Source organism: Macrobrachium rosenbergii, chromosome 3, assembly GCF_040412425.1.
Source record: "Macrobrachium rosenbergii isolate ZJJX-2024 chromosome 3, ASM4041242v1, whole genome shotgun sequence".
NCBI lineage: Eukaryota > Metazoa > Arthropoda > Malacostraca > Decapoda > Palaemonidae > Macrobrachium > Macrobrachium rosenbergii.
Window position 1 is genome coordinate 80,169,819 of NC_089743.1, and position 19,547 is coordinate 80,189,365.

At 35.7% G+C, this 19,547-nt stretch overlaps 1 protein-coding gene across 1 annotated transcript in view; it reads left to right on the plus strand.

Moving 5' to 3' along the window:
- unc-104 (kinesin family member unc-104) overlaps positions 1–19,547 on the plus strand; it is a 184,289-nt gene that overhangs the window by 92,983 nt on the left and 71,759 nt on the right. The window contains 3 exon segments of the mRNA XM_067083286.1: positions 7,384–7,556; positions 17,624–17,811; positions 18,618–18,803. Coding sequence (XP_066939387.1) covers positions 7,384–7,556; positions 17,624–17,811; positions 18,618–18,803 — 547 coding nt within the window.

The window sequence follows — 19,547 nt, forward strand, 5'->3', positions numbered from 1 at the left end:
TCACTCTTTGAATTAGAATAAATTTTGCTAAATAATTGTAGACAAAAATTACTTGAGAAATTTTATTGATGAGATTCTTAAATGATTCTTTCTTTAAAGGTCATAAAGCCATTTTCTATGAATATCCTCCAGAATAGCTTGTTAGATTAAAGAAAGTGACAAGAGATTCCAGTTAGTTGGAGTCTGTTACATTTGTGTCTTGATTTTTATTCAAATTTCCTGTTTGATATTATTCTTGCATGACTCCATAGTCATGTTCTAATAGGGAAGCGAGAGTATTGTGGCTTGTAGTGTCATGGCTATGAAACCCTCATTTCTTGTCCTTGCAGGAACCTCTGTCACTGAAGGTTATAGTTATTTATTTTGCTTCATCCTATGCCAGTCTCTTGTTGTGTTTGTCAACATGAGGATGATTGTAAAGAATCCTGCATCTTTCGTTGTCAAATGTATATGAGTAAATTGGCTCCTATATCAATCCTTGCCAGTTTCTGTTTTATTTTCTTACAAGGCACCCTCAGAATTCATAAAAAATTACATCTTTTAGTGCTGGGAAACTATATCATGTAATAATTTTGAATATTTAGAGATGACCATTTTTACATTCATAGTGTTTTAGGGGTGTGAGTATTTTTTTAATCTGTAGCAGTGTTATCAGGTGGTAATATATTTTGAAGATATTCTTGTATTTTTATATTTTCTATATGCATGAATTTCATAAATGAGAGGATTTTTACAAAAACAATGTAGACTATTATGATATTTTCTCATTTAGTTAAATCTTTTTAATGCTATGGATTATTTCCCCTCCAAAGGAAGGTTTTATTTTCTTTCAAAAGATTTTCAGATATTTCAGATACTGCGTGCAGCATGGCTGCCAAGTAATCTTTGCTATGACGTTTCCTTGAACTAATTCTTCTTAAGCTCACATTCTTTATTGAGGGATGAAAGGATTGTGAACTATCTCTGTGATGTGCATATGTGATACAAATCCCATAACTGAGGTTTTGTTTTATAGTATAGTACAATAATTAAGTTTATTATTTTACGTAGGCATTCCGTGCTATGCAGTAATAGAAATTTTGTATGATAAACATTTGAGGAATAAAGATTATTAGGGTAAGGAATACAGTGGTAAATGAATAATGATGATGTCTAATTTTCAAAAGCAGAAGACAAAAATGTGTCCTATGAAGTGTATTTGTTAGATATACAAGAAATTGTTTAACTCAGCAGTATGCCTATTCAATTGTTATTGAATTCTTTTGGTGTTTCTGCAAGAAGTTAAAATAATAGTTTTTTGGGAAGAACAAGAAAATATAATGAAGATAGCCTGAGCAGTAGGAAATGTGGAAATCCAATTCAAATTCATTCTTTAAATTGAAAAATTAATCGTTAATGACAACACCCATGTATGTAAAGAATTTATTTTCATATAATCTATACCTCAGTTGATTAAAGTTGGTGCTCTCAGCTATCCTTCATCTACCTTCATTACCACATTAATAAGTAATGGTTGACCTTTTCCAGTCAGTTGTATGTCATCTCTTTATGCATGTCTGCCTATTGAACTTTCCCCTATACATAATCTACACTTGCTCTTGTGTTCCTCTAATCTCTAAACTTAGGCCTGTCTTCCTGGAATAACTACTAATGCAATTCTTGCAAGGAATGACATATTCCCCTACATGATATTTTTGTATTTTCATAATTTGTAGTAAGTTACCTTTGGTGAATTTGCAGTGTTTAAAATCTGCATTTGTAATAATAATTAACTTTTCTTAACTGTGATGATAGTGAAGAGAAAAAATACCTTTTCTCCTCCAATCCTTATCTGTTGAAGAATTACAACATGTTCTCCTAGCCTTAAAAAGCATTTGGTTAGGAAAGGATTGTGGATAGCATAGTATTGTAAAAACTTTCTTACATATTCCATTTTACCACATAAAAATATTGGGTTAGAAGATAAAGATTCTTATTACCAATACAGTTACATTAGCTTTCATGTGTGACATGCATGAAAAATTGTGTTGTGCCCACTTGGTAGAAAAATTTTTCTGAACTCAGTGTATTGCTGATAATTTTATAATTTATTATTGAGGAGTTCAGATTCATGTGAAATCCAATAATTTGTTAATAGTTTGATGCCCTCAGTTATTTATTCTGTAGATTTTGATGTTAGTAAAGTGCAGCTTTTCCAGGAAATTCTACAATAGTTTCTTGTTGTGAGGAAATCATTTTTTCATAAGCATATACAGGAAAAATCATGTATGATAACCAACAGGGCAGTGAGGTCTCTTATACATGGTGAATCAATAATTTTCAGTGATAAACTGGCACAAGTCAAAAGATTTTAGCACAAACTACTGTATCTGCAATGTTTAATTGATTGAATTTTTTAATATTTCAATTTTTAGTAAAGAATTACACAAAATTTTTAGTAAAGAATTATACAAAATTATACAGTTTTAATATACAGTAGAAGAAGTTGGGAATTTAGGACAGAATAGTAAAAACAAAGTAGCAGATGTAAAAACTGGTTTGAAATAAGCGTTTTAAACAAAGAATGATGGAGGTGTGTATTTTCTTTCAAGAGATTAAAAAATGGCAACAGATATTTTGGAAAGATAAGCTTAAGTTTGGAAATTTAGCTAGAGAACCATAAAAAATCAAGAGGTTAGGTTTAAAGTATAGTTCAATACATAGGTATATGTAGGACTTGTGACATGTCATATATAAGATAACAATGCAGGAAGGTGCATGGTAGTGGAAAACATCTGTATTAATCTTAGTACAGGCAGTCCCCGGTTAACGGTGGGTTCTGTTAACAGCGATCCGGTTGTATGGCGCTCGTCTGGCGACGAAAATCGGCAATTTTCGGCACCGAAAATCACTGATTTCGCTTGTCGGCGCTGATACATACCTAACAGAGGCGCCAGTAACTGAAAATTGGTGCTTTTCGGCACCGATAAGCCCCAAAAATCGCCGATTTTCGGTTAGCTGCGATTTTCAGTTATCATCACACCCTCAGAACAGAACCCCGCCGATAACTGGGGACTGCCTGTATGTGCATTGGAGAACAAAGCATCCTTCACAGTGGATGATGTTATTTTAGATATCTGAATTAGCAAAACCATGAGAATTATTAAACAGTATTTCAATCTGCCCTCTTGCTGCTACTTTGGGTTGCATCCCCTTCTTTCATACATGGTCTTCATTATAGGTGCTGATGCTTTATAGGCATTGGAGATTGGAGAAATCCCCAAATAACCTGATGATATATCTTGATGACATAGACAACTAGAAGTTATGAGATTATCTTTTAAGAATTTTCTTTGTTTACTGATTTTTTTTTAACCTTTTGTCAACAACTGTTGTTTTAACGTCCATGTAGTTTCATAAAAAATGTATGAAGGATGTAATATGATAGACAGATTCTTCATGTACAGTTTTTATTGAATATGACATCATAAGACACACGTTAGGATTTTGGTTTAAAAAATCTTAAGTCATACTTTTTGATCTCATGCAGTTATGGTAATAACAGTACAGTATTGAAAGTTCTGGGGCTTGTTGGACCTGTACTCTAGATGCCTCATTGTCTGAATGTCATTCTTTCTCAATTTATGTTTTTCTTGAATCCCAAGCCCTCTTTCCTTCCTTCCCTCCTAGAGGTAGACCTGCTCCTTCTTTCAGGCACAGGCCCCTCTAGTTACTTCTGCACAGCAACATATATATTTTTTTTTTATTCCTTCAGCACCATCCTGGAAACAGCGTGGAAGTAATTGTGTTAGGATTTTGTACTAAAAAAAGTTGCCCTTATTATGCACAATCATTAGATTCCCAACCTTCCTATGAATCATCAGACATTATGAATTCCTTTGCTGGTTAATTTAACCCGCAGTAGTATAACCTATCTATCATAGACAAGGGTGTTAGTGTAGTCTGTATCTACAAATCCTGACAGTGTTCTAAGTACCCAGTAACTTGTTGTAATTATGACAATATATTTTTAGAGAAACACCAGATGGAAATTTTTTTAGAAAAGTAACCTGATACCAAATACCAATTCTAGAAACACTTACTTATCAGCTCTAAGCAACTCAGCAGAGTCATTTTCCCCATATAGTTTTTATTTATGTTAAACACTAAACAGTATCTCGGTATTCTCTCTTAGGTTTACTTGATACTAATATTCTTTACAAATGTCACTCCATGTACTGAGTTTGAAAATCTTATCTTGCACATTATTAGTCCCTAACTGTTGCAAGTTAAGAATAGTATCAGGTATAATTGGCTAGTGGTTAGTTGATTGATGAAATGTTTATGGTTATTAAAAACCTAGAAATGAAGCCTTTGGACTATAATGCCTAGGGTCATTGAATGAAGGTAATTAGTGTTTCATTATCATTTGTGTGAAGCCTCATGGCCAACTTAGTGTGGCAAAGTGGTCGCTATACATTGTGAACAATAGTTGAACTCCATTTGGTCATCTGTGATAGGAAGTCAAAGATTTTATGATGCCTTAGTCATTTCATGCCTGGTGGCAGGTATAGTATTGTTTAAGAAAGGGAAGGTTTTTGTAATTTTTCTAATTTTTTATAAGAAACTTTATTAACTATTCAGTATTAGAGGAAGTTATTTCTTACCAAATCTTTTATCGGTAAAAATGAAGTCTTATGATGGAAAGTATTTTCTCATAACAGGGAAAGAGAGCTTTTTATTAGAATGAAAAGAAATTTATTAAGTTATTCAATTTTAATCTGGTTACGGGAATTCTGTGAGGCTTGTACAAATAAAATGGTCTGGGAATGTAGTTATTATATTGATTATAGTCCCTCACTCTAAATATGGCCTTGATGTAAATTTCTTCAAGCTTTTAAATACTCCTGCTTTCTTATAAACTTGTAATGCACTCTGATATATTACAGTGAGCTTTAATTAGCCTGTGCTTAATATCTGGTATGACTGTGCAAACTGCTATTCCTCAGTACAGTACCACATTCAACATTTTTTTCCATCCTTGTCATTGGTAGATGCATTGTAATTTTAGATCATTATCTGCTCAAAAGAAGAAAATACCATAGTCATCTTAAAAGTATGATATTTTCTTTTTCTAAAAGGGGATATATTCAAAGACAGGTTCCTTGATCTTTTTTTCTTTTTCAAAGTTTCATATGCTACATATCTTTTGATATTAGCCAAATGAAAAGAAGTTTAAATTATATTTTTTTTCCTTTTTTGTTTTGCGGGCCAGCTAAATTTTTGTATACTGTCTTTGTTATCATGAAATTTATTAATGCACTACTGTAATTTTGAGAAGTAAGGGAGGCTTATATTTAAAAGGAGGGATTGTACATATAAGCATCAAAGGAAGTCAAAAGCTGGATTTTCAAAGTAGTGATGGCATAGCACTTACAACTGTCAAACAACATTTTATGGGTTTTAAACATCCTTACTTTTTGTAATTCTGTTGTCAGTTCACAATTTGCAATAGCTGAAGCAAAATTTTTTGGCTAAATTGATCATCTGCAAAGCTGATTAAAACATAGATGTTTGTGTAGTACACCCCTCAGTGCTTCAGGGTAGCTGAAAGTACCATGACTTATTCACTTCAGCTGACCATTTTATAATCTAAAATGTTGCAAATTTAGCTGATAGTTTAATGCACTATGACAATGTTTATATAGCTTGTGGTTTTAAGTGCAATGAAATCATAAGTTTATGTAATCATTTGATAGGTTGTACCACTGAAGTATTAGCTGTCATCATCAAGTATTATGCATAACTGTGGCTGACAGTTCCAGTGCTTTAGCATTTTAGCCAGTTATATCTTCTAGGTGCTGCAGCATTGTAAATTATAAATGCTGTGGAACCATATTTAACCAACATTTTAAGTACTTTGATATTAACTAACAGCTTTTAAGTTTGTGGAATCTTGTGTTTTAATGTCATAGTTGTAGTCAACAGTTTATTTTCTGTGGCACTGTAGCTTTACAAAACATCTCTGAATGCTGTAATTTTATAAAATCACCAAACACGGTTAACTTTTGTGACATTATAATGTTGACTGTTATGACATTGTAACACTAGCCTCGAGTTCAATTGTAAAAAGTTGGATGTTACAGTGTAGGTCCAATGGTTACTGTAGTTAGGATATCTTTTTCTTTAGATTGCAGGACACTGGATTTTATACTTTGCCTTGATGTGCAGAACTGTGTTTTGTTTGCTCAACTGAGGATCTAGTTAATTCTAAGCCATATTAGTCCAAACACATGATAGGGTCATTTGAACTGGAATACAATCATATGTACATAGACCTTCTCCAACTTTAAGTTTCAGAAACACATGCATTCTTGCATAAGGTAAGAACATTTGTGCAGAATTATGTTAGTGCTTTAATTTTTATGCTTTTTTTTTTTAACATTAATTGCTGTATGCAGGTATTTAGGAAAAGTTACATGCATTAGTAATGTAGACTCATGTGTGCAGTACAGTACTTAGCTTCACAGAGGTTGGCAGGTAGAAAAAGTTGTACTTAAGAGCAGAGCTTTTTGGGAACAAGCTTTAAAACTTAACCACTTTGTAAATAGGAGAGTAACTGTACTATTATGAAATAATAACCTTGTATTGAGAGTTTTTTGAAGACAAGTTGTGTATGGTTGTATATTTAATTCTTACATATGTACAAGTTACAAGTATTGTCTGTATGAAAAAGTGAACTTCAGTTAGATGTTACCATTTTTATTTTTAAGAATGTTAAGGTAGGATGTTAGTTTTGTGGGCAGATTATTATTGTCAATAATGTAATTGTATATACTGTCATGTCAGCATGGAGACAGAATGTAAGAAAAGTCTGAAAGGGGGACATGATGCTTTATGTGTGTGTGTGTGAATTTGTGATTCATTCCAGAGGGAAAAGCAGGAGTAGTTTTTTTTTTAGGGGTTAAGTTTCAATTAACATAATTGGAGGAGTCTGGCTTTAATATGAATGGATTATAGCTGGGAAATGTTACTGTGGACATTGATTTTGATTCATTGATATCCGTCATGCATTTGTTCCTCTTTTCTTTGCTCATCACTGATAGAAAATTAAATGTTTTTAGTTGGGAGGGTTAAGGTAGTTGTTAAAAGTTCTTTCTTTGAAACATTTTGGTCAGCTTTTATAGTGTGGTGATCAATTCCTATCTTGACCTTTAAATTACTATATGATATAAATTCCACAGCCTAAAAACATATAAATTCTAAATTTCATTGAAAGAAAGTTTTCCCAATTTTGGCTTATGATATTCATTGCTTAGTTTGCTCCGCTCTTGATGGTTGTTCCAGGGTAACAATGGGAATGGTTAGTTTACATTTAGCTAATGCTTTGTGTTGGTGTTTCAGTAAACCCCTTGTTTGACGCAGAGTGCAACTGGACGGAACGGGAGTATGCGTTGGCCTCATGGGCATACCGCAAGTGGAAGTATCACCAGTTCACTTCACTAAGGGACGACCTGTGGGGTAATGCAATCTTCCTTAAAGAAGCCAACGCCATTTCTGTGGAACTCAAAAAGAAGGTACAGTACACTTTCAGACTGCAGTGTTTTAACAAGGAATTATTATTCAGTATCAGGTACATTAATATTGGGAAAAACATTCTCATTGCTGAAACAGTTCAAGTTAAATTTCAGTGTTTCAGTGAGTCACTGAATTATTCTTCTATAACAGTATCCTTTTTTCATGGCTACTGATATTTTTTTCATTACAGTTTGTTTAATGGAATAAAACTGATCATCAATTGAAATTTGTAAAATCTCATTGATGTTATTGATGCCAATGAATCAATGTGTAAAATACTGAAATCTTCAATCCTTTGTAGACTGGCAGGTCCACTGACACTCCAGAAGTTTTGTTCAGTAGTTGATATGGCTACAGTGTACAGAGTATCAATGGACCTGCCAGTCTACAAAGTACTGTTTTGAAGATTTCAGTATTTTGCATATTTATTCATAGACGTCAATTACATGAGTCAGATCTGTTTTTCCATTAAACAACTTGTAATAAGGAAAATATCAATGGCTATAAATGGAAACTATTACTTTATATATAATAATGTTTTCAAATTCTGTAAAGGTGAGGTATATTTATTATATATGTATAAAGCAAATGTCTGTTGGCATTGGCATTGAGATAGCAAACGGGATTCAGATCTTTGAAGTAACATACATATTTAATACATATTTTATGATATATTAAAATGAACCTTGGAGGATATTGAAGTGGTTCCTCCAGAATCCTAAGAGGATCAACTTGGTATCAGAGGGCACTTTAAAGCTTCTCTCGAATAGTGCTTTTGTGTAGAGTTTTTTGAATTAGAGTTGACATGCTGGTCCTTGGGCTGGATGAGTGGAGCTATGGGAAGGGTAAGAACTTCACTGTTATGAAGTTCCTGCACAACTTGGCCTCCAAGCCTGGAGGATGAGCAGGGAAATTGTCGAGCACAGTAAGGGCCTTCAAAGGCAATTACTTCTTTTCAAGGTATTTCTTAACACTAGGGCCAACCACTTCATTTACCTATTCAACAAAAAATTTCCTGGTTACCCAAGTGTTAGTGTTAACTCTGTACATGACGTTGAATTTGTCGTTACATTATTTTTCTTAAAAGCCCTAGAGTTCTCTGAGTGGTAGACAAGCAAAAGCTTCACTCTTTAGATCCACTTGCATTCCCAGAGAGCAAAAGCGTGAGTCTGTCCTTTGGTCTGCGTCCTGGCAGTGACTTCTCTTGAGTGAAATATTTTGCTGAAAAACACCAATGGTTGATGACCATCATCTGTGTCCTGCTCCAGTACTGACCCATCACCATGCTACTTGCATCAGTCATTAAAGTGAGGGACCTATGGGGTAGAGGCAAGATTAATGTGACTGCAGAGGTTATTGCCTGCTTTGCTAATAAAAGTGTATTATCTTGGATATTTGACAAACATAATTTTTTGGTTTTTCCTTTTAAACAGTTATAAATTGGGCCCTTGATTGTACCAATATTGGGTATAGATCAATGGTAGTAGTTAATTAGTCAAGAAATTTCTTGTACTGCTTTGATTGTGGTTGGTGTTGGGAAATAAGTGATTGCTTTCACTTTTTCTGGAAGGGGTTTGATGCTCTCTGGGTTATTTGATGTCCAAGAAATTCTGTTGTTTTTGCCGACTTGCTTTTGTCTTCCTCTACTACAAGTCTGTTTTCTTTGAGTATTTGTAGTACCCTTTTGGTGTCTTTTGGGTGTTGCTTGAGGTTGGGGCTAAATGCCAGGATGTCGTCGACGTAGACAATGCAGAAAGGGAGATTGCCCAGAAGCTCATCCATTAGTCTTTGGAAGGCTGCCCCCACGTTCCGAAGGCCGAAGCAGCTGTAATTGAACTTCTAGGTGCCAAAGGGGGTGATAATCACTATCTCCTCTATGTCTTTCTTCACTACTGGAACTTGGAAATATCCCATGAGCAGATCTATTTTGGTGAAGACTTTGGAGCTGTTCATTTGGTTGGTGATGTCTGCTATGTTCAGTAACAGGTATTTGTCGGGCTTCGTTTTAATATTTAGCCACTGATTGTCTCTGCATGGCTGCCGTGTTCCTTCGATTTTTGGTACCATGTGGAGGAGGGGTGTCCATTGGCTGGCGTCTTTTTGGCATATTCCTGCCTTTTCCATTTCCCTGAATATTTGTTTGGAATGAGTGAGTTTTTACAGGGCTAATCATCTCAAGCGGGTGTGGACTTTATGGTGCTGGATGTTGTGCTTTGCTGGTTTGGTTAAGTGTGGTACAGGTTGTCTTTGAAGACCTCTGGGAATTCCTGTAGGAGGCATCTTAAATTCTGGTAGTGGGGCTGCTAATGCAATGGGTATGCTTTGTCGTATCTGCGGTTGTGGTGATGATGCGAGGGCGGTTTTCGGAATCAGCTGTTTTGATTCTATGTCCACCAGCAGGTTGTGTTCTTTAAGGAAGTCTGCTCATAAAAGTGCTAATGTTAAGTCTGTTGTGATGAACGTCCAGCTGTAGTCTTTCCTATTGAATGACAGTTTCATTGTCCGCCTCCCACATATCTCGAGTGGTGCTCCGCTAGCGGTTGATACGTGAATATTGGTGGGTGGGGTGGGGTTGAGTCGTCCGTGCAGGCTGGCTGGCACGAATGATTTGCATGCCCCCATGTTGACAAGGAATTCTGTGTTAGGCCTCCTATCCTTTATGAAGAAGCATGTTGAACCTTTATGTTCGTACCTGGGAAAATGACAGCTGTAAGCAGGCGCAGCTTCTCTTATGAGGCAACCAGTCTGCTCACCGCTGATGTTTAGTTGTTTGGGTTGCAGATGCAACCCTCTTGCATGTCTTTTGAAAACACATTTGTGGGCCTTTTTTCCAAATCCTCAATGGAAGAAGCACATTCCATCTGGTGGTTCATCTTTTGTTTGTCTGGTCTTCCCCTTGATGAATTGTTTGAGGAAGTTCCATTTGTGGATGGGGTCAGCCGGTCCCTCTAGGTCGCTGTCGTATTCCGTGTAGGTTGACTGCTGGGACCGTTGTGCTGCTGCTGCTATGGGTGGCTGGGTGAGCTCCACTGTCTTTTGGGCCATGTGTACTGCGTTGGCCAATTTTAGGAATTCTTCGATGGGTATGGTGGAGGCATTGGGCATGGCTGCAACTGTTTAGCAGGGCAGTTTTGCGAGGAGGACCTCTCTCACAAGGTCCAGGGTTGACTCAGGTTGGCCGTCTATAGTGGGTAGCATTATCAGCTGCCACAATTACTTGTAGACATGTGATGGCCGCTCATTTCCTATGGCTGCCTCAACGTTGTCCAGGAATTTCTTGGCTTTTAGGGCGGGTGGCATGCTGAAGGCTTTCTTCAGGTGATCCTTCAATGATTTGTAAGTGATGGGTTTGAAGTTCTGCTAGCCATCCTGTGACTTGCTCGAAAACGTTGTCTGACAGGAATTCAAGGATGGTGTCTGCTTTGCATGCTGAGGAGGTAATTTTCTTTGATCGGAAGATTGTCTCCGGCCTGAAGAACCAAGCTTCTGGGTTGTGGGGTGTGAATGGGGCAGATGTATGGAGGCGACGGTGTTGCTGGAGAGGCTGGCATCATTGGGGCTGGCTGGGCTGGTCATCTCCGTGGTCACCAGTGCAGTGAAGGCTTGAGTAAGAGGCTGCGTCTATAAACTTACTAATTTATTCAAGACAACAAACAGATGGGTCAAGAGCCCTTGCGAGCAGAAGCGTAACACCTGACATGAGGTGAACAAAATAGAGATTAACATACAGTCAACTGCATTTGCTTGAGAATGGAAATTGGTACATAATTCTGTATACAATTTATGAACAGAGTTCTGATAAATATAGCCAGGAAGCTGACATTGTATTGCTTCCAGTAGGAAAGATACATTTGATGTGACATGATTATGGATGATAGTATGCATTAAAAGAGTGTATGCTGTCGGCTGTGTTTCTTATACAAGCGTGCCCAGTGTGCATGTCCAGAGATGTTCTCTGTGAGGAATGGATGCCTGCAGGGTATGAGTTCAGACGACCAGGTAAGATGGACGATTGTGTAGGTCCATGTGGGACCCTACAGCAGAATGATAATGTTTGGTGAGTAGAGTGCAGTGGGAAGGTTGTATTTCAGATGAGGAAGTTGCTATGAGATATGGCATCTGCTTGTGGGGAAGTGACTGAGATATCAAATATTGAGAAATATGATGACATGTAGAGATGATTTATGAGAAAAGTAGTAGACATGGAAGAAACATTAAGATGAAATTTTAGATTAAAAGTGGCCAAGACAGGAAACAGTGAAGAGAGCTTATATCTTGTCTAGCCCCGTAAGGAGAAGAATGTGACATGAAAACCTTTTTGATGATGTTTGCAGTGATGACAATGGAGGATGGAAAAGGGCAGATCTGACTGATGCAAGAATAGAGGAGGCAAATGTAAATTTTTCAATTCTGTTGAAGTGACTGTTGAAAATGCAAGGAAGGCAATCAAGAGGATGGAAAATGGGAAGACACTATATGAGTACGTGAAATTACAAGTGAAAGTGTAATTAAGTGACTGGCCAGGATTTGTGGTGTGTCTGGACAAGGTAAAGGTTCCAGATGAATGGATGAAATAAATGGCCATTCTTTTGTATGAGGGGAAAGAAAAAAAAAAAAAAGAGTAATATTACAAAATATAGTGGCTTGGTATCATTAACTATACCTGGGAACTTGTGTATCTAAGATAAGGTTGTGTTTTTTTCCTGGGCTGTGTAATATTTAATATTTTTATCGATGATATATTTATTAGATAAGTTAGAGAAGGGATACAAAATATAGGTGCCAAGGTTATGGCTAAGTAAAAAGATCTTGAATATAACATGGGGCAACTTATGTTTGTTACTGGTACAATGTCAGTTAGTGGAAGTGAGGGGAAGCTTTTGTGACTTCTAAAAAGCTTGAGTGTGTTTGTAAATAAAGAAAATTAAAAGTACATGTTTGCAGCATTTGGTACTGGTGGTATATGAAAGCCAGAGGATGAAGTAAATATCATTAGTTGATGGAAGAATTGAAATGACTGAGTTATGTAGGTCTGTGGGAATAAATGGTAGTATGAGAGAAGCTGTAGGTCATGGAATATGTAAAGATTTGGAATGCGAATATGACTGTATGTTACAATAAAATATGCAATGCATGAAGGATTTATTGCATCAGTTCTACTTTATGGAAATGAAAAATGCTAGAAGCCATTGGGATGAAGTCTTTGTGTAGTTTATATAGAGCAAGCAGGGTGGGAAGCGAAATGAAGATTTTATAGAAAGGCTAGCAATGACAGCAAGATGAATTATGGTGTTTTGAGGTGCTTTGGTTATGTGAGGAGAATGAAGGATGATCAGAGTGTATAACATTCAAAAATTTTTATATGAAAAAAGAGAGGGGGAGACTGAAAAAGTGATTTTCGGTTAGGGTGGTTTTGGATTGGAAGGAAGTGTATGCAAGAAGTGTGAAATTTTGTGCAAGGTAGAGGTAAATAGCATTGTGGAGGGGGTCAGTGTCTGCTGATGAGCCTTCCGCATAGTTTTAAGATGGGCTTCATCAGGAAGAAGTTGTCTTCACAGGATTTATCTTTGATTCAATAGTTTAGAGTGTGAACGTGGTATTGACATTTTTGTTTTTCTCTGGAATTGCCTCTCTTAGTTACAATGACATCAGTGAAAAAATATGCACATTATTATAAAAATTTTGTGGGTATTCTGATGTATGTAGATGTACTGTATTAGGGCACCTAACTGATGCGCACAAGTTACCCGGTACTTAAAGTGATAGTTTTGAGGTCCTTTTTTTTTTTAGGTTTTCTGTACGGGAAATTCTACATAATTTTTGAGTTTTTGGTCATACGACTTTCATAATTTTGATCGTTGTTATTATGGCAGTTTCATGCAATTTCAAGACATACAGGCTGTGTATAATATGAAAAAAATTCTTACATCAATTTCAAGACAATATATGCTGCGTATCATATAAAAAAATTCATACAATCATGATGAAGATTATGACATTTTAAAAAGTAGGCAGCATAGACCAATAAAAGTGTAAACCTATCTTCCCTTTAAAATCATTCATCTTTTCATACATGCTTTTACAGCACATTTCAGTTTCTAATTATAAACAGTTGATCAAATTTTTTTTTTATTTTGATATTCATGTACATTTCATTTAAAAGATAATGTATTATTAATGATAACTAGAGGTGTTACTACTCCCATTTAGTGTGAACATTACATTACTTTTTTCAGTTATTGAGAATCATAGATAAAGTCGTTCAAAATATTTTGATAAGATGGAAGTTAGCTTTATGACCATTTGTGGTAGTAATGCAGGCATTATCTTGAAGCTGGAATCACTGTAACTTTAGTGAGAAACAGTTTTGATAATAATTTTCAAGAATCATTATCAAAACTATTTAACAAAAGAATTAATTCCATGTCTGACTGAAATAGAATGGTATAGGAAGAACATTAGGGAAAAAAAATCTTTTTTATAGTTCAAATCATGCTAAAGCTGATTACATAGATCCTTATTCATGTAGTAAGCAGAAACAACATACAATAGAGATACTGTATTAACAGTCATCAGTATGAACAAAATTATAAAGGCCAGATGTTCATTACAATGTTCTAGCATCAAAGCTTCCTTGAAATAGTGGTATTTAATTTAGGATTTGAAACTACTGTATAGTGTTAAGTTACCACAAATTTTTTATATATGTATTTCTACAGTAGTGCTACTATCAGTGTTCACACAAGTTTTTCACATTTATAACTGCTTTAGAGACAATATTACAAATTTTTCCTATTTGATCACTCTAGAAAACAAAGAAAATGCTCATTATGCCTTCCCCCTGGCCTTAATATTAAAGTAGACCATAGAGACAGCCCTATACATATGTATCCTAGCTCTATTTAACAATTGTAGTGATAGTACTTATAGTAGTGATGAATCACTGGTGCTCATCTGATGGTTAGCTATGTCATTAGATGGTTATCTTTGACATTAGATGGATATCTGTGTAGGAGTAATCACTCCAATCTTTATAAAATCTGTAGTTTTTCTTGAAGCTCTCCTTAAGTAGAAGGAAGATATAGACTGAAAGTGTAGTTCTAGTATAATGATGGGCAGAGTTTTGTACTCTTTTGACTTTTACATTGAGAATTATGACCGTGTTGCAATACAGGTATATTTTAAAAAAGCCAAGAAGTTGCATATAGAAAATAATAATGACCTAAGTTCCTAAATTCCAACTAGACCAGTATAGAAAAAGATGAGCAATAATTGGGAAAATATTATTGTACATTAGTTTACACCCTCTGAAAAGAAGTTGATGGCTTGATAATCAAACCAGATAATGCTGAAGAAAAATAGGAGAATATTTGTTTTATATCCAGCTGTAGAAATTACTTCTACAAGGTTCAGAGAATTTGACTCAAGGTTCATTTTGACCCTGGGAAAGAACAGCTAGTAGCCACACACACTGCCAAGTTCACCCTGAGATAGCTCTCAGATTGTGTCATCTGCTCTAGGTGGAATATGTCTTGCAGGATCTTAAAATGCCTCTCTTAAAATAACAAAGAATTTTAACTGAAGTTCATCAGTAGAGTTGGGGAAGAGGAATAATACCAGGAATTGAAAGCAACTTTAATTATATATATCAGAAAACTAAATAATATGTTTTGAACTACATCCCCAAGTAGTATGGCACAGTAGCATTTAATCTATATATCAGCTGTTTTCCACAAACACTAGTATCTTGTCAATCCCTAAACAAAACTTACAACTAAATTCAGGAGCATATTTCCAAGTATCATCAAATCATTGGTGCCTTCTTTGAATTTGGCATTTTGGCATTGTTAAGCAACTCCACAAAATGGGCATTAGAGTTGACATCAAATTAATATTTCTAGGGTGCTCTATGTGTATAACTAGCAAGATATCCCTAAATGGTGCAGCTTGGTTGCTTCAACAGGACTGAATGGTTGTTATTGTCCCTCTTTCAAATTAATGACATCACACTGAGGCCTTTGTTGCATGCATAGTCAAAATCTGTTTAAACTGGTAGTAGTCATGACCTACTCATTTCCCCTGTAGCCAGAACCACCTACTCCAGTGACAAGATAAATCAAGACAGCTAAAGAGTGAGACATTCTTTAGCTGACAGGAAAAATGCTCACTGTAGCTTCTGCAAGGACAGATTTGGACATCCACAGCTACACTTCTGTTATAGTTGGTCTCTTAAGTTGGAAGACCTCTTTTGCACAACAACTCTATGAACTATGACGTATATTAGGTCATTGTAAAGGACTGAGATTAAATTTCCCATAACCAAAGTCTCAAGTAACAAAGGGCCATAGAGAGAGTTGGAGATATGAGAAGTAGTCATGTTAGTTGGTGTAATGTGTTTACACATCATGAGCAATGATGCTCAGTGGATCCATCAAGGAGGACCTGTCCTTCAGTTACGGGCTCTATTTGTTGATGAATTTGCACTGTACTGCACTGACATAACTGCTGTTACCATCTTTTAAATAAGTATATCTTTTAATTTTTGAATGAGAATTTAATCTGATCATTCAGAAATCCTTATACTGAAACCAGTTCCACATCTTTTTATCATTGTTCCATCTTGAAGATAATCCCTATAACTGGAAAGGATAATTTTCCGTTTATAAAAATAGCTTGAGATTAGTATTTGCAAGGCATGAAATACTGTATCTTTGGTTAGTTGGTCCATGTCCCAACTGATATCTGAAATTGTAACAATTTCACTATTACAGAAACGTAACTCCATTTTAAGACATTGCCCAAATGCCGAGATTCATTACTGTACTGTCATACTCTTTTGACAGCTTCTCTGTTGCTTGTGTTTTTCCCTTGCCTTAAGTACATCTGCATTTCGGTCTGCAGTCTACCATATTTCATAGTTTGCATAGTGGTACTGAATATTAAGGCTTTAGGAAGCAATAAGACCCTGCAACCTTTTAGATGTTGAATTGACCAGTCATTTGAACCTTTCTTTATGATGAAGAGCTCAGGATGGCTTTCTTCTTGAACAGCTGTGCAGGATTTGGGTACAGGCAGTCCCCGGTTTACGAAGGGGGTTCTGTTCTTACGCTGCATTGTAAACTGAAAATCGTCGTAAGCTGAAAAATCGTCGAAAATCATCAAAATCCAAAGAAAACCTATGGTGCATTGAAAACGATGGAAACTTATTTCTTCCATCAGATCAGCATCGTAAGCGTCGTAACTCCAGAGCATGCGTCGTAAACTGGGAAATAATTTCTGATGAATATATTTGAAAAGCATTGTAACCTTGGAACGTCGTAAGCCGTATCCGTCGTAAACCGGGGACTGCCTGTATTAGGTATTTAGTAAGAGGGACAGTAGTAAAAAATTGTTCATCCCCAGCCATTGATTTCAATTGGTCTTGATAATGCAGGTACAGCAGACAAAAGTAGGAGCAGTGGTTGTAGAAAGGAGGCCCATCAGTGTAATGGTGATGCCTGAGTTGCTGTCTTAACAACCATTAATGATTAACCAGTATTTTGATATTGCTCTGTGCAAGATCAGTATTATGGCACCATGAAACATTCTATTGTTTCATAAAGTTGATATGTGTTGTGCCCTACAAGCTCTTTTTGGAATCATTGAGGCCTTGTAACCATCCTGTAAGGAGTTTGAGTCCTTTTGAATGATTGATGTCATAGATTCATTACCATACTGTTCAGAGCATGTTGTGAATCTAATTATTCCCATTTTTTTAGATTCATTGGTTGATCCCTTACCCATACTATTGACAATTAACGTTTTTCATTCTTTATTCTTTCATCTCACAAAACATTACAGTACTAGACTCATTTCATAGTAGATCATAATGATTAAAAAAATCTTTAAGTATACAGTATTGAATTATATTATAAAAATATTCTGTAACCATAATTTTTTTACTAGGAAGAATTTTTTAATATATTTTTGTAAGTTGCAGATTGATTTAGCTGTCTAAAGAATTGTTGAATGCAAGATTGAAGAGAAATTAAATCTACTGTATTTTTATCATTCTTCTCTGTTTCAGGTACAATTTCAATTCACTCTTCTTACTGACACTTTATACTCTCCTCTGCCGACTGACTTCTTACCATTGCTTGAAGATGAAGAAGAGGAAGATGATGATGATCGTCCTACTCCTCATACAATTGTTGCTGTTGAAGTTCAAGACACAAAGAATGGAGCTACACATTACTGGACACTTGAGAAATTGAGGTGTGTATTTCTAATCAGCTTTTATATTCTAACCTTCATAATTTTCACTTTGTCTTTACTTCACAGTACTGTTTTTGTATCTGTTATTTTCTAAGGTTATTTGGTCACTGTTGTTCCAGATTGATTTACTCATTGGTGTTGTCTGGGTTGGTGTGTTCATCTTTTTATTTTTCATTTCCTGTTACTGTGAAATGTTATTGGCTTTTTTGTTTGCAATAGCTACTAGCAAATGTAATTTTCCTTCTCGTGTATTGCCCCTTTTTCCCAAAAATGCTTCCCAAATCATATTTTAACATTATTTACTGTTGAGTCATTCAGTACTCACTTCATATTTTTATATTGGTTTTACTGAATTGTTCATGAGGTATTTATCATTTAACCTGTGTAAATGATGAATATAATAGTTAAGGTCACCCTCCCACTCCCCATATATTGTAGACAAAGTTTGTTGAAGTCTTTCATTAGTTGGAGGAGAAATATAAAGGTTTATGTCATTTGTAAACACATATGATCTCAATACCATTTTGGTAAGTAAGATCTTCATTACTAATAGCTGTAGATGTGATAGCAGACAGAACTTCAGTGGTAAATGGTAAGTAAATTCAATCATTCCCCTATTGGGTACAAGAATGTGAGTCCCAAACTTTGTCTACAATTCTGGCAGATTGCTTAAGTAGAATATGGGCTGAAAAATAAGTTATTGCACATTGGGATGTCATTGTTGATTAATGGGGCTTCTTGTAGTTCCCAAGCAAGACATCCCTCCGGTCCAAAACTAAATTTTGCTTCATTGCCGTGCATTGTAGACATCGTTTGGAGTTGATGCGTCAGATCTACCACTCTGACATAAGCCCAGGCTCTGTCTCGCCTTCTCCGCCAATGGAAACAGAGCCACCAGCAGAAGAGGAAGTGCAAACCTGTATTCCAGCGTGTAACCAAGCCAAGCTCTCCTTATCTCAGCTGCTGCCCACAAGGCTCCTCAACTCCCGCATGTTAGTGTTGATCCTGCAGCAGCAGAATCCTCAGCAGCAGCACAGATTAATTGGCAGTGTTTTGCACTTGGATTGAGGCATGGTCATTTTAAATGTTGGTGTTCACAAGCCTATCTTTGGTTGACTGATTTTTGGAACACTGAACAAGCCAGCTTGATGATGGTCTATGTAGTTCTTTTGTGGCGCTGTTTTGCTTCTCCTCTGTACTTCATGGTTGCTATATCATAAGATAATGCATTGGACAATGGCAAACCTTTCTTTTTATATACTGATGAAAATCTTGGCAATTTTGGTTTTATTTTATCATAGATATATTATTGTCCCTTCAGAGTTTTGTTTTTGTACATTTGTACAACATAGACAGTTCTTTCTAACACCATTTTTGTTGTGTGATGTATTTTTTGTTCATTATTAGCACAAAGCTTAACAGTTTCAATATGTATTTTATTAGTGTTTTCAGGGCTAAACCATCCTCACAAGACTCTGTGTACAGCACAGTGTCTGTACAGTACAGTTGCTTTTGTTTTCTGTTCCCAGTATTGCACATAGCTTTTCTTTTTCTCTATATAGTCTATTTATTTGCTCTATACTCATAGTTTGCTAAATAACAAAGATTTGATAGTTTTTTTTGTGAATATCTAATTAAGTAATGATCTCCTGCACCGAGACCCATCATTCAAAGAATTAAATATCCAGAAACAGATATTTCCTTTCTTTAATGTTTCTTTTCAGTTACAAACTTAC